This window comes from Furipterus horrens, unplaced genomic scaffold, assembly GCF_987537825.1.
Source record: "Furipterus horrens unplaced genomic scaffold, mFurHor1.1.pri manual_scaffold_4, whole genome shotgun sequence".
NCBI lineage: Eukaryota > Metazoa > Chordata > Mammalia > Chiroptera > Furipteridae > Furipterus > Furipterus horrens.
This window is the reverse complement of record NW_028327174.1, coordinates 157,090,033-157,104,402: the sequence shown is the minus strand read 5'-3', so window position 1 is coordinate 157,104,402 and position 14,370 is coordinate 157,090,033. Positions and strand designations below refer to the sequence as shown.

Sequence of the window (14,370 nt, the reverse complement as noted above, 5' to 3'; positions counted from 1 at the left end):
GCTTTAGTTCTAACCCTTTCCACCATAAATTAGACTACCAATGCTTTTTAGATTTACTATACATTTGCTAATATCTTTACCATTCTTTCTTGTATCCCAGATCATCTATTTGGGATCATGTAACTTCTACCTGCTCTCTATATTTTTAAATTTCCTTCCATGAAGTCTGCTAGAGGTAATTCCTCAGTTTTGGTAGTCTGAAATATCTATAATTTGCTCACATTTTGGAAAGGTATTTTTGTCAAATACGGAATTCTGCATTCATTATTTTTCTTCGCACATGGAAGACATTGGCTTCTGGCATCCATTGATGCTCTTAAGGAATAGGTCTTCCCTCTGATAAATGTTCTTTGTGAGTGATCTGCCTTTGTTTGTAGCTGCTTTTGAAGATTTCTCCCCACCCCACCCTTTGATGTCCTCTGTCAGGTGTCTGTGGGTAGAGTTTCTTTTTATTTATTTTGTTTGGGATTCATTGAGCTTCCTGGATCTGAGAATCGGTGTTTTTCAACAATTCTGAGAAATTTCCAGCCAGTATCTGTTCAAGTATTGCCTATTCACCATTATCTCTTTTATCTCTATCTAAAATTCTGATTATTCCCTCAAAAATTCTCAATTTTTCTTCTTTTTTCAATTCCTTTGTCTCTCTAAGTGGCATCTGGTTTATTTCTCTGGGTCTATCATTAGACCTGTAGTTTAATTTATCCTTTTTTTTTTCATTTAAATTATTACAGTTTCATTTTAGAAGTTCTGTTTCAGATTATTTTTCAGATGTATGTGGTCACTCCTTTTAATCTCTTGTTCTTTACTGGCATATGCAATCTTCTCATTTATGTTTTTCAATGTATACTATTTCATATTCTGTGTCTGATCATTTCAATATCTTTGAGAATCTATTCTATTGTCTGTTGTTTCCTTTTGTTCTCATTCATGCTGCTTTATTTCCTTGTGTAATTTATTATTTTATTTTTTTCTATGAAGTGATTATTTTCCCACTGGAATTATTTGAGATGTGGATTGATGACACATTCTTCCATAGAGGGTTTGCACTTGTTTGTGCCAATTACCTGGAGCCCTTACTCCACCAGAACCATTGTACATTACTCTGTTTGATGTTTCTGAAACCATGCTTAAAAGTGTGAATGTAGACCAAAACCTGTGTGAGATCCATTTTTGTTTACAAATAATCAGAAGGAAATTATTTTTCTTATCTATTTAGAATGAAAGTAAGCAGGAAAACTCCCCTGCTCTCTTCTTCTGTATGTCAGACTTGTTTTTCCTTCCTTACTCTTGAGGGTGGAGGCATTTGAAGTATCCCAGATTTATATGGGTTCCCATTAGACTCACCCATACTGCATAAAGGCATTAAAGCAGATACTCAGGGTCTTCCAGGGTTTAGGAGAAACTGTCAGGGCTAAAGCCTGCTTTAGTGCGTCCTTATCTCCTGAGGTTCCAGCTTCCACTTTGTTTAGGAATCTGAATATTCCCTCTTTTCATGACAGGTCAGCACTAAATTACAAAAGGCTTTTAAATATAGTTTCCCTGTATCTCATTTGTTTCCAGACAGAGATGGGAGGTTATATATAATTAAACTGAGATCTAAATGGAGTATCTATGTATATAGTGATATCGATAAACATAAACTTATCATTATATGTTTTATGGCATTTCATTTATAAATACTTATCATAACTTTATTTCTGGTTTCATCTGGTGCTATTATATCCGCTATACACTTTAATTTTTTTCTACTATACTACAAGAGTAATTGGCATGTCTTTTGTCACTTGTCTACTATGAAAGATAAAGAAAATATTTGCTTTGCAGTTAATATAGATTTACATAAATATAATCAGCTGTTACCTTATTTTAAAATTCTCATTACATTATGTTGAACTATAGAACTTTTCAAAACCTCTCAAAACAATAGGGTCACAGAAACAGTTATATAAAGGTCTAGCTGGTATAAAAGGATTAGTTATATTGAACATATTGGAAACAGTTGAACTATTGCATAAATGTTAATATTGGTAAAATATAAACATGATTTCCTTTGAGCAAAGAACTTATTCCAGGGAAAAATGTGCTTGTGCTGCATTTAAGAAAATCAAACAATTTGAAAGTTGGTGGTCATTCACAATTTTAAGAAAACCTTTTAAAATACTGACTCTCTTTGCCTATGTAGGCTCACTTGCCCCTTTTTAAAAATCTGAGTTCATATGAGACATTTTCTTCAAGTAAGTACATGTGTTATTGCAATCAATACAGATAAGCAGTACCAGCCAGTCCTGTCCTGTCTCCCTAATCAATAGCTCTTCTTCTTCCAGTATGTGCGAGTATCTTTCGACACAAAACCTGATCTCCTCTTACACCTCATGACCAAGGAATGGCAGCTGGAGCTTCCCAAGCTTCTCATCTCTGTCCATGGAGGCCTGCAGAACTTTGAACTCCAGCCAAAACTCAAGCAAGTCTTTGGGAAAGGTCTTATCAAAGCAGCCATGACAACCGGAGCATGGATATTCACTGGAGGGGTTAACACAGGTAACTAGAAGTGGGACAGAGAAAGGTAACAGAAGGCCATAAGAACATCCTGAGTAAGATAATTTTCTCCTAAGGTTAAATATTCCCCCACCTTCTTCTACCTATGTGTCCATACTCACTGGTTATCTCTCTTCTCATTGATTTCCTCTCCCTTCTTTACCTAAATAATAACTCTACTGTTATATCTCAACCAAGAAGAATTAGTTACACATGAGAAACAGGTTGGGATATTTAATACTTGCCTATACGGGATGTTTAAATGTGACTAATAAAATTTCATAGGATATTTTCAATACCTCAAGTTGCCAAATAAGCATCCAATAATTTCTTAATTTTTTATATTTTTCAAATACAATTGACATTCAATATTATGTAAGTTTCAGGTGATCAGATAATGACTAGACATTTATATAACTTACAAAGTTATCCTGTCAGTAAGTCTAGTACCTCCGACACCATACATAGTCATTATAATATCATTGACTATATTTCCTATGCTGTACCCAATAATTCTTCAAGGAATAACTTTTGCTCTAAATTAGAAATTCTGCCTCTGGTCTTTAAGTGACTTTAAGTTTGATGCAAATAGCTTCAATTTTTGTAAAATACCCTTTCCATCTGGGACATTGTGATAGCAAAGCCCAGAATAGTAGTTGTTTATTGTTTCAAATATTTTATTAAATAATCTCTGCATCAGTAGAAGATACACTCCACTCTGAATTCCAAACAGTTTTTAATACCTGCCAAATAAGTTTTGGCTGAGCAATCTTTTTTTTATTACATTTATTGGGTGACATTAATTACTAGGATCACACAGGTTTCAGGTGTACATTTTTATAATACAAGATCTGAATGCTGTACTGTGTGCCCACCTCCCGAAGTCAAAGTGATACAGGCAGGCTGTCAAACCAATTCTTACAAGCTCACTTATACTCAAGTGCTTATCTGCAGAATTAATGCACAACAGAAAATGGAATGGATGACTGTAAATTGTCTTGACATGTTTCCCCAGCCTGAGTCTGAGGTGCCAATTGGAAGTGCACAAATAATGCTGCATTGAGTTAATTCAAACTTATTACAAAGCTCAAAGTCTGAACATGTAGATACACTTGGAGTTCATGGAAGATTCTAACATAACCCTGGACCAATGAGTCTTAAATAAAAGATTATCTCAGTGTTGTTTATTCTTTAGTTTCTATTTGAGATGATGTTTAAGTGAGACCTGCACTCGGAATTCTCCTTCACATCTGGAGTTTGTAAACATTCAGCATGGAACTCCAATGGCACATTTCAGCCGTGAGCTCTGCAGACTGCCTGTGCTCATCATTGTTTGGTGAAATCCTGACTCAGTTGGCAAACTGACATGATTTAGAATGACCTGCTCAGTCAGCTCCTCACTGTTTGTTCTGTAGTAATCAAACATCTACAGGGCAATGTTCTTTCAGTGACTGTTGAGGCTTTAGACTCCAACTCTCACTCACAGCTTAGCAGGCATTGTTCGCCCATGATTAATCAGTCTTTTGCTTTCCTGACATAACCTGCACCTCACATAGAGACCAACTCACAGTGTCTAAAGGTTCAAAAGAAATTCTTACCAATCTTTTGTTTCTGAGTACTAGGAACATTATTGTTTTTCTTCTTTTATGAAGTATATCTAATAGCCAAAGAAGAACTTACAGCATAAATATTGTAAATTAAAGAGTTCCTCTCTGCTTCAATCCAGGCTTACTATTCAGTGCGATACCCACTATGAGGTACTAGTGGTGTGCACTCAGGTAAGGTAAGAGATAATGGTGGAATTGTGGCAGATGGAGGGTATACTATGAATTTAAACTTCTTGTCCAAGACTGGTGGCTCTGAAGGGGGTTTTCATACAAATGGGAAAAAAATAAGATTTTATTTATTTTTAGAGAGCAGGAAAAGAAGGGAGAAAGGAAGGGAGAGAAACACCAATGTGTGAAAGACACATCAATTGGTTGCCTCTCCTACGACCCCAACTGGGGATCTGCCCTGCAACTCAGGCATGTGATCTAACTGGGAATTGAACCAGTGACCTTTCGGTTCAAGGACTAGCACTCAGTCCACTGAGCCACACCAGCCAGGGCCAAATGGAAAAAATTTTTAACATTAATATTCACAGCTTTACTTCTTATATTTTTTAAACCAGTACTTTCACTTAGGAGATCCATAGATAAGCTAGTAAGTGAAATTGAATTCTTCTCAACACTCCCAGAATATTTCCATGTGGATTAGTGGCTATTTACACTATTTTGTTATTTGATTTTTTTAAAAGAAAGATCTTTCCGTTTTATCTTTTGAATATTTCAGACTTGAGTTGTTTGCATATGTGTATCCTGTCCCATGATTAAATTACCTGGTGTGTTTTGTGTGCCTAGTTAGTTTAGTGCACAGTTTCTGAGCCCTTATTCTGTGTTATCCTCTGAAACACACAAAGATGTGTAAAGACACTGGCCTTCCAAACTTCCCCTCAAAGAGTTTTGCATTTAAAGGAGACATCTTCATGTGTGATTATGATTCATGACAGAATATGTTAGGTGACCTATTGAGCTATTCAAGATACGCAAGCCACAATCCTATTCAAACTTGGAAGAAATAAAATCCAATTCAGCTTTCGTATAGAAGACACTAGATGTGAATTTTTCCTTGAGGAATGGGTGGAGTTTTTGTAAGTGAAAACATCTTTTCTTAGAGAATATATTTCCTATCTCCTATAAAAATGATCATTTTGAGAGAGAAGTTAAAAGATTAGAAATTGCACCTATTTAAATGGTTTATAAGAAGATAAACCATTGGTTACCTACCATCTTCTACACTGAATTTCTCACTTTTAACCATGATGAGGAAGGCCACAGTGATGGGGAAGGCCTTTATGACAGAAGGGGAAAACGATTAAAATGGCAAAGATAAAAAGACGTACTATATATTTTTAACAGAACCTTTCCACAGAATATGTCAACATTTTCCTTACAAATAGGGTCTGCATATTATGTATCCCTAAATAGAAAGATAAAATCAAGGTTGACAATATACGAGCTGTCACTACACTATTTGAATGACCTAACTTTTATACAAACTGTGGTGTAGATTTAATATAATACTATATATGGTGCTTTTTACAGGACACAGTCATGGAATTGGTTCTTAGTCATACTTAACACATCATTATGCTTATAATATAAGCAAAAGCTTTCCTAAGTTTAAAGAATTTTATTTATGTTTTTATAGACATTAGATGTACTTTTTTTCCTATAAAGTAGGATAAGAAATGCATTACTGGAGTTCACACACAAGTCTGGCAAATGTATTTGTTATTAGAGGCACAAGTTTATATTCAAATAAACACATGAAGTTTGTGTAGAAATGTGTCAAAATTTTATATACAATACATTTAATCTTGAGAGAAACAGTTATCACAATTTCTTTTAGAACACTGAAAAGTAAAATAATAGTTCTCTTTTTTTCTCTTAGGTGTAATTCGTCATGTTGGAGATGCCTTGAAGGACCATGCATCAAAGTCTCGAGGGAAGATATGTACCATAGGTATCGCCCCCTGGGGAATTGTGGAAAACCAGGAGGACTTGATTGGAAGAGATGTAAGTCCTGGGAATGTCCCCTGTATGTGACTTCTCATAGAGATGATATCGAAAGTTAAATAAAATTAGAATTAACAATATGCATATTATAGTACTCTTTTAGTCTCTGTCTCCCAAAATGAAACCTATGTTAAGAACTATTTATTGGGAGACTATTCATTTTCCAAAATCTATGAATGAAAATTTCCTTGTCAATTCTTATGACCAGGAAAGGTCTTAAGTAAGACTTATCAACTGCCTCCTTGGTCTGAATCAAGCATAGGTCTTTCCTCACCCATCAAATGTTGTGAATACTCTTGGCAAAGTTACATTAAGATTAATAAAGAGCATGGACTCATTGACTGATACATTAAAGAGGACTCTCCTCACCCCACATTTCCAGCTTCTGTGTTGTTTTAGTGCCCTTCACATAGGTCGGGAGCACTGCAAAGGGAAGCTCTTCCACTAAGCTTTTGGTTTCCTTGAAGGGTCTTTCTCTCACTGAATGCTTGGGGAAGGAGTAGGCACAGTTGGGTTCTTTATTCCCTATTCTAGAACTATTTACAAGCCTCTACCAAACTCAGCATAGTGCCAACTTCATTTTCTTATTCTGATGTCCAGAGCTACACAATGGCCAATTAATCAACAATTTTTCAGAGAGAACTTGGTCTTATATTTAATAAGTCATCATCTTATTTCTGTTTCTTTGGGGTGCGGGGTGTCTCTCTCTTTCTGAAACCACAAACAGGTCATAGTCAGCCTCCCTCCTACTAACCACCAGACATTTCCCCCTGTATATCGTTTCTCAAAATTCCATTGATAGAAATTGTGTTTAAACTATGTACACAAATTGCCATACTTTATCCACTTCTTTTCCCCCCGGTAATTTTAACAATTAATGATTTATCGTTCTTTTACTACATCAGATCCATAGCCCTTCCTTCCCAACCCAGGCCTTCCATAGAGTACAGCAAATGTACTAAGTAACTTTTTATAAGTCATATGAGGTCTGTCAAAAAATCAGAAGAAAAATAATTCAAAGAGGTTGAGAATTAACTGGTCTTAAACTGCGTATTCTACTGTATTGCAATACAGTGAAACTATTTTATTTCAGTACAATATATGCAATTTTTTCAAATTTAATACAAAATACTTTGAGTTAAAAAATCCAATACCATGAAATGCAAGCAATAAACAAATACTCTTTAAATCCTTCTGGCTCTTATTTTAAGTGATAAAAAGTGCCACATCAGTACTACCAAATTACATATAGGCATACTAATATATCCAGAATATGTAGGGTAAGGGGTGAAATAGTCTTATCAGTGTAATATGCTCATAACAAATTCACTGGCTATTTTATATTACACACAAATTAATTATCTCAAGCAGCAATTCCCAAAGTGTTATGTACTCAGAACTTACTGTAAAAAGAACGTTACTAATTTTTTAAGAGTATTTGGGACTAGTCTTTGATGTAGTACACTTGGGTTAATACTTGCCTTAGATTCCAAGTTGGCTTTTAAGTGTATGTTCATTGTGACCTAGAATAAATATATTTCTTAAAGAATTAGAATATGCTAAAATACCCTAATATCAACAAACATTTATTATTCCATTTCATTAACAAATGAATTAATTATTTAATTTCTGATGATTCAGAAGTCATTTTAAAATATTCATAGCACAAGATCTCTATTGTAAGGGAAGCGGGCATTCTTATAGACTGCATTGAACCTCAGCTTTTTATATTTAATAAAAGAGCTATTGCTTTGTGAAAAAAAAAAGATCTTTATTGTAAAACTAAATTATTATTATTATTATTATTATTCAATTTGGGTGGTGGTGGTATTTTGGAACTCTCTCATTCAGATGACCTAAGAATAAACAGAAGCTGATTATTTCTTATTTAAGAGAGAGTACCCAAATGATTACCTCAGGTGCCTAAACATTTGCAGAGAATGCTAGCCTTTTATATCATTCAGTTTGTTCATCTAATAAATCCCGTGTCATTGCAGAAACACAATGCTTATATTACATTTACTTGTCTTTCTGAGTTGAAAGAATCATCTTGATTCATTTTCCTCCAATTCCAGCATTTTTTCTCTGATTTTACCTCCTCTTAAGTTCTTTCTATTCTCTTCTTTCTCCCCATATTTCTTTCTACTCGTATGCCAACAGAAACTTATGCATGCCTATGCCAATAGGATTTAGTTACATTGTCTGCTTTTCCAATGAAAAATGGTCTCGATACCAGCCCAGCAGGCAGAAAAAGCCAGTTGTATGTATATTAAAATGTGCACATTCATTGTCTCTGCTCACAGGAGTCTAATAAAGGCAAGCCATAGCTCACTAAGATCCACGTGAACTGCAGAGAGATCTTAGAGAAAGAAAAGGAAAGGAAATTGGCAGGTTGTAGAAAACACAAGAAAAACAGTTGTATTTTAGTTTTTCTGTAAATCTTTGCCTGAGGTCTGCTGAATTTCAACCATGCTAGTACATTTTTTCACAAAAATTGGGTAATTAAAATGTGCATAGAATTTCTCTGACTCTTATGTAATAATGGAGTTTGCTTTCCAAGTTGTAAATTATTGGAGCAAAATTATTACCTGTGTATTGTGACATAGTTTGAGGGAATTTTTGTATATGTGTTTGCTATTCTAATGTGGTCATTGAAAAGAATGTAATGCTAGCTTGTCATAAAAATTAGTATTTGAATAAAATATTGGTGATCACTGCTTAAAAGTCCCCTAAAATTATCAAAATAGAAGTGTATTCTGGTAAGCTTCTTAAGTAGTTATAACAATTTTCATAGCTAGTTTAATTTAGCGCCTCTGTCCTTTTTCTTCCACTTTATGTGATCAAACTCACATGTAATAAAAAATAAATAAACCTCAGGTATCATGGAAAGAAACTAAAGTATTGTGAAAAAAATATTTACCACTTCAGAATTCTATCAAAATACAATCATTTGAAAAATAGATTAGGTGCATTTTTGGTCACATCTATGTCTGTATTCTAGACTAATGTTGAAGTGGCACAAAAAAAATTGTCAATGGAAATCTAGGAAATTTACTTGAAATAAATAAAAATATAAAGATAATAGAAAGGCTCTGTTTCTTATGCCTGATATTACTTCAGTGGATTTATTGTCCAACTGATAGAGAATATAGATTATGTTATTTCTATGAAGCTGGCTCTCAAATGAACACTTATAGAAGCTGAATATTCAAGTACTACTGAAGTTATTTTATTGATAGAAGTAGCGGACACAGCGGTTGCTAGTTGCTATTCATCTCATAATATGAATATCCCTTTGGAATGGTACTATAAAGGCAAAACTAGTTCTAAACATAAAAAAGAAAGATTAACTTCCCCTGAGTCTGCTTCTAGATATCCTGAAGCATTTACCTCCCTTCAAGTCTCACCTCTTAACTAAAAATTAAGTTAGACTTTAAAGCTACAAAGCATGTATTTTGGGATTCTTGGAACTCAAATCAGAGCCTTAAATGTAGTAGGTGTTCAATAAATATTGATGAAGCTGGATTGAGCATGATGAAATTCAGGCTACAAAGAAAATAAACATTATGGGGAAAAAACTATGACAAATCTTAACTAGTTCACAACTTTACCACAATTTCATCTCTCATTGTATTACCAAGCTTGATTATACTGTACTGACCATAGTGATGGCATTTTTTAACCAAACATATGAATACAAAATTATTTTCTTATTTAGCAGCTCCAGGTGGGAGGTAGATGGTTAAAGTTCAGTATGTTGGATATGGGGGAAGAGTGTAGAATAAGAACAGGCCTTTCTCTAAACCCTTTGAGAAATGCATGATCCACTAGCATCAGAACTAGCTCTGATTATTTAAATTTAAATATCTTCTATTCTGTTTACTCAAATTCTTCTTTTCTCAATTAATAGAGTAATACAACAGACTTTGGTTATGAGTAATGCTATGAATACTGAGATAGTAATACTTTTTTGTCCTGACATTAGGCATGAAATTGTACATTGTTCAGCTAAGACATCATTCCTGACTATCTTCACCCATACTGTCATATCCTGATTATAATTCTCTCAGTCTTCTTCCCCACTTATTTAATAACTCCTCAAAAACAGGGACTGAATTATTTTTGTTTGTTTCTTACTAAGCACTGATATAATACTTTTCATGAACATGAAACACTGACATGTCATTTAAACTCTATAAGATTTGATTGCTTCATCTCCAAGTGGACTATAAAAACACCTGTTTTGTTTATCTTCATAAAATTTCTATGAGCATAATCATAGTAATAGTAATTATAGTTTGAGCTCTTATTTCAGAATGATCTCTGTGATGGCATGTATTATTAGCCTTATGAGTTATGTGTTACCCCTCTTTATAGTAAGGTAATGAAATAAGGGTTAGAAACGAGATCCACTGTCTCCAAAGCCCATATTCTTAGCTAGTAGTACACCAAGTAAAATATAAGCAAACATTTAATGATATTATGTTCTTATTGTTAGCTGAGATAATTGGTAAATATCTTATGCCTGTAAATTGAACTAAAACTAGACTCAGTGAGAGTGGCCAGAGTCCTTTACTTGTCCCTAGACAATCTCAGACTGCATAGATGATTATGAAAGTTTCACCAGTGTAAAGTCACGAAAGACTTTCCAATGCATTTTAATTTTCATATAACTCATTTTAGACCTATATCCCATTAGAAAACAATCTTCCCAGAATTTTTCTAGGTAATTGAATAATTTCTGAAACCTTTATAATTTGTTTTTCCCCCCAAATCTAGATTACCAGCACACATGTCAAATTAAAAATCCAGATATACTCACAAGAAAAAGTACTTTTCATTTTAACTTGAGGATGAAAATTGTGTTTGGGGAGATTTCCAACACATTATCTTATGTGGTTATCAAATTATCTTGACATTCAAGGATATCTTAGAGTTTTCTAAATTATAGATTTATTCTCAGGATTTTATAATCTTTAAGAGTTCTTATATTTAATTGGAAAGTATGTCATTTTTATATTTCAAGCCACAAAATATCAAGTTTAATAACACCAGAACTGATTGATAATTCTGGTGTAGTTATCAACTCAATACATATCACTTACTTCTAAGGCAAGCCAAGTAAGCTCAGAGAACTTATGGCCCTTAGACAGAGTTTACTGGACTTCCATGACTACATTAGATACGATGTATATAGGAGGTATGAGAGGAAAAGTTCAGAGGCAAGGAGACTCACTCAAGCCTGTTACAGTTACACAGGATCCAATGCTAACTGAACCTGGACCACATTCAGGTTCTAGGTTACATCTATGTACACAGGGGGAATGCAGATTCAGTAAAGACAGTGTTGAGTTTAGATATGGATGTGTTAATTTCAAAGTTTTTCTGAGACATCCATGTGAAAATATCCAGCAGGCCAGTGAGTCTATGTGGCAAAAGTTCAGGAGCAAGATCTGGCTACACACTTCAATTCAGAAGTCATCTGCATATGGATGACAATTATTTGAGTCATTCTGGTAGATGGGATCACCAAGGGACAGTGTGTAGAGTGAGGAGAAGGAATGCCTACAGCTGGGTCCTGATGCTCTTCCAATATTTTATGGCAGAGCAGGGGAAAAGCAGCCTGCAAAGTACACCAAAAGAAGGGCTTATAGGTAGGAGCACAACCAGAGAATGTTATGGAATCCAAGGGACTGTGTGCGTTCAGGATGGAGTAAAGGGCAATGCCAAATAGAACTGAGAGGCTGTAGAAGGGAAGGACTTGGAAGTGTTCATCCAATTTATCAAGATGAACATCATTGCCATCACGGTATCAGAAGGATGGTGAAGGGCCGAGCTCCCATTCTAATCAGTTGAGGAAGGAGAAGTAGAAATGGTGAGTAGAAGCTACTTTTTTATAGGTGTGACTGAAGAGAAGAGATATGTATGAGTAGCTAAAGGAAGCCATAAATTGAGGGTTATTTTTTCATCAGATAGGAGACTTTGGAGTTTGTTTATATGTTTATGGTAGAAAGGAGGCTAGAGATTAAAGAAGATAATTGGTTAAATGAGTCCTAGAAAGGCCCTGAGGTAAAGGAATCCAGAGCTAAAGTGGAGATTAACCATCTGTACCCTTGTAACTAATAGAGAAGAAGAGAAGAAGAAAGGGTTGGTGGCAGGGCATTGAAGTTTTAGCCTGGAGGTTTATCATTTATCACTGAAATAATAATAATAGCAATAATATCAACATTTTTATAGAGCTTGATAAATATCAGCACCCATCTCTAAGCACTTTTACACAGATAGTCATTTAATTTTTCAAGGCAGTAAAAAGTTGTTAGTTTTATTATCTGTCATCTTCCCAATTTTAATGATGGTGAAATGAACCACAAAGTGGTTAAGTAACTTACCCAATATTACATGACTAATAATGCATGTAGCTGGGATTTAAACCCAGGCCATCTAGCTCCTAAGACCGTATTCTATTCTTACTTATTATGCAATACTATTTTTCCATAATAATAGTAGTTATCCATTTATTTGAGTCCATAGGTGCATTGTTCTATGAGCTTTGTACTTTTACAACTCCCCAGTGAGGTAGTTATAATCATTATTAATCTCCATTTACATAAGGAGACGCTGAGACATGGAGGGTAAGTAACCTAAATAGGGTCACTTGACTGACAAGTGTGCAGATGCAGGAGCGAGATCATCTGCTAAGTGAGGAAGGGTGGTTTTGAGTTAGACATGTAAGGAGAGTGGATGATAGTCACAGCCCCAATGGAAAATAGGAACCAGAACTATTCAGAGCCCAGGGAAAGAATGCCAGGAAGCACAGAGAACACAGTGGGAACAAAAAGTCATGAAACTGTGATGCATCAGCCAATCCAGAAGAGAAAAGAAAGGAAGCATTATGAAGCCTCAGAGAAGACAATACTAATAATGCATTACTATATCAATTATCTATCACTATGTGACAAATTACCCCAAATTTCATGGCTTAAAAACAACATTTATTGTTTCACAGTGTCTGTGGGCCAGAAATTTATGAGTGGTTTATCTGAGTGGTTCTGGCTTGGGGTCCCTCCTAAGGTCACAGTCAAGATGTCAGTTGGGGCTGCATCATCTGAGGATTGGATGGGGATACAGGGTCCTCTTTTAAGATGGCTCACTCACATCACTGTTGGTTAGGAGTTCCAAAACCTGCCTTTAATGTGGCAGCTGGCTTCCCCCAGAATAAGTCAGCCAAGAGAAAGCTAAGAGGAATCCTTTCATGACCTAGATTTAGAAGTCTCATACCATCGCTTCTGTTTTATTCTGTTTTTGAGAAGTCAGTCACTGAATCCACCCAAACTAAGGAAAGGTTTTCAAAGAATTTGAACATATTTTAACATTTTCTCAGTGATACATGGTTTTCCTAAAGCATGGAACCCCTTTCAAACTCAAGGCTCTGTTCCCACTGCCAGTAGGCCCTGTGTGGGATTGGCACACAGTTCCCCTCAGGACAGGACAAAGGGAGGCGAGCCTATTCAAGGGAAAAGCTTGACATGAGGATGGTGCAACTCTGCAGCCCACAGAGGGACACATTTTCAAAGTGTTGCTGAAAGGTGTCATTGTCTTCCCAGGTATTTTAGTGGGAGTCACCCAGCTAAAGTATGTGGGCCCTCTCTGGAGATGGATCCCTGGGTTTGCTGCTTTCTTGTTTGGATTGCTGAGCTTAGAAGCAGCATCTGAGTTTCAGTATGACCCTGCTTTATACCTAGACTTACAGCTGAGCTGTCTGAATAGCATGTAACAAGCCAGTGTTCCCACTAGCACAGGCCTCTCTATGATTATAAGTACACACAGTGCCTTTCTTTTTGTTCTTTCTTTTTCATTTTATCCTCTCAGTCCCCATGTTTCTTTGTCTCAGACCCAGAGGTTGCTGCCCACTTCTCAGCAGTAGCCCCTCTTCTCTCCAGGAACTGCATGCCTGACCGTAAGAATGCCTCACCACTCCTTTGTTCCTTTCTCTCCAATGCACAAACCTCATTTGCTGCCTGCTGGTGCCTTTCCTGACCTCTGCATACTATACAGTTCTAGAGGACTCATCTGGAAATAATCTGATCAGCTCTCAGAAGGACTTTAATGCTCAGCTAAGCCACTGGTAAAAATGTCCAGCAGCAAAATCATAATCTCTTTTATAAATTTGAAATCAGGCTGGGTCCTCTGTCTTTGCTCTTATGTCTCCTGGTCTGTA

The 14,370-nt window shown here is 35.5% G+C and overlaps 1 protein-coding gene across 1 annotated transcript in view; it reads left to right on the top strand.

The window, feature by feature from the left end:
• Positions 1–14,370, top strand: part of TRPM3 (transient receptor potential cation channel subfamily M member 3) — a gene marked incomplete at its 5' end in the record, with an annotated part of 281,767 nt that overhangs the window by 17,992 nt on the left and 249,405 nt on the right. The window contains 2 exons of the mRNA XM_090275220.1: positions 2,325–2,538; positions 6,028–6,152. Coding sequence (XP_090131346.1) covers positions 2,325–2,538; positions 6,028–6,152 — 339 coding nt within the window. The remainder of the gene's footprint in view (positions 1–2,324; positions 2,539–6,027; positions 6,153–14,370) is intronic.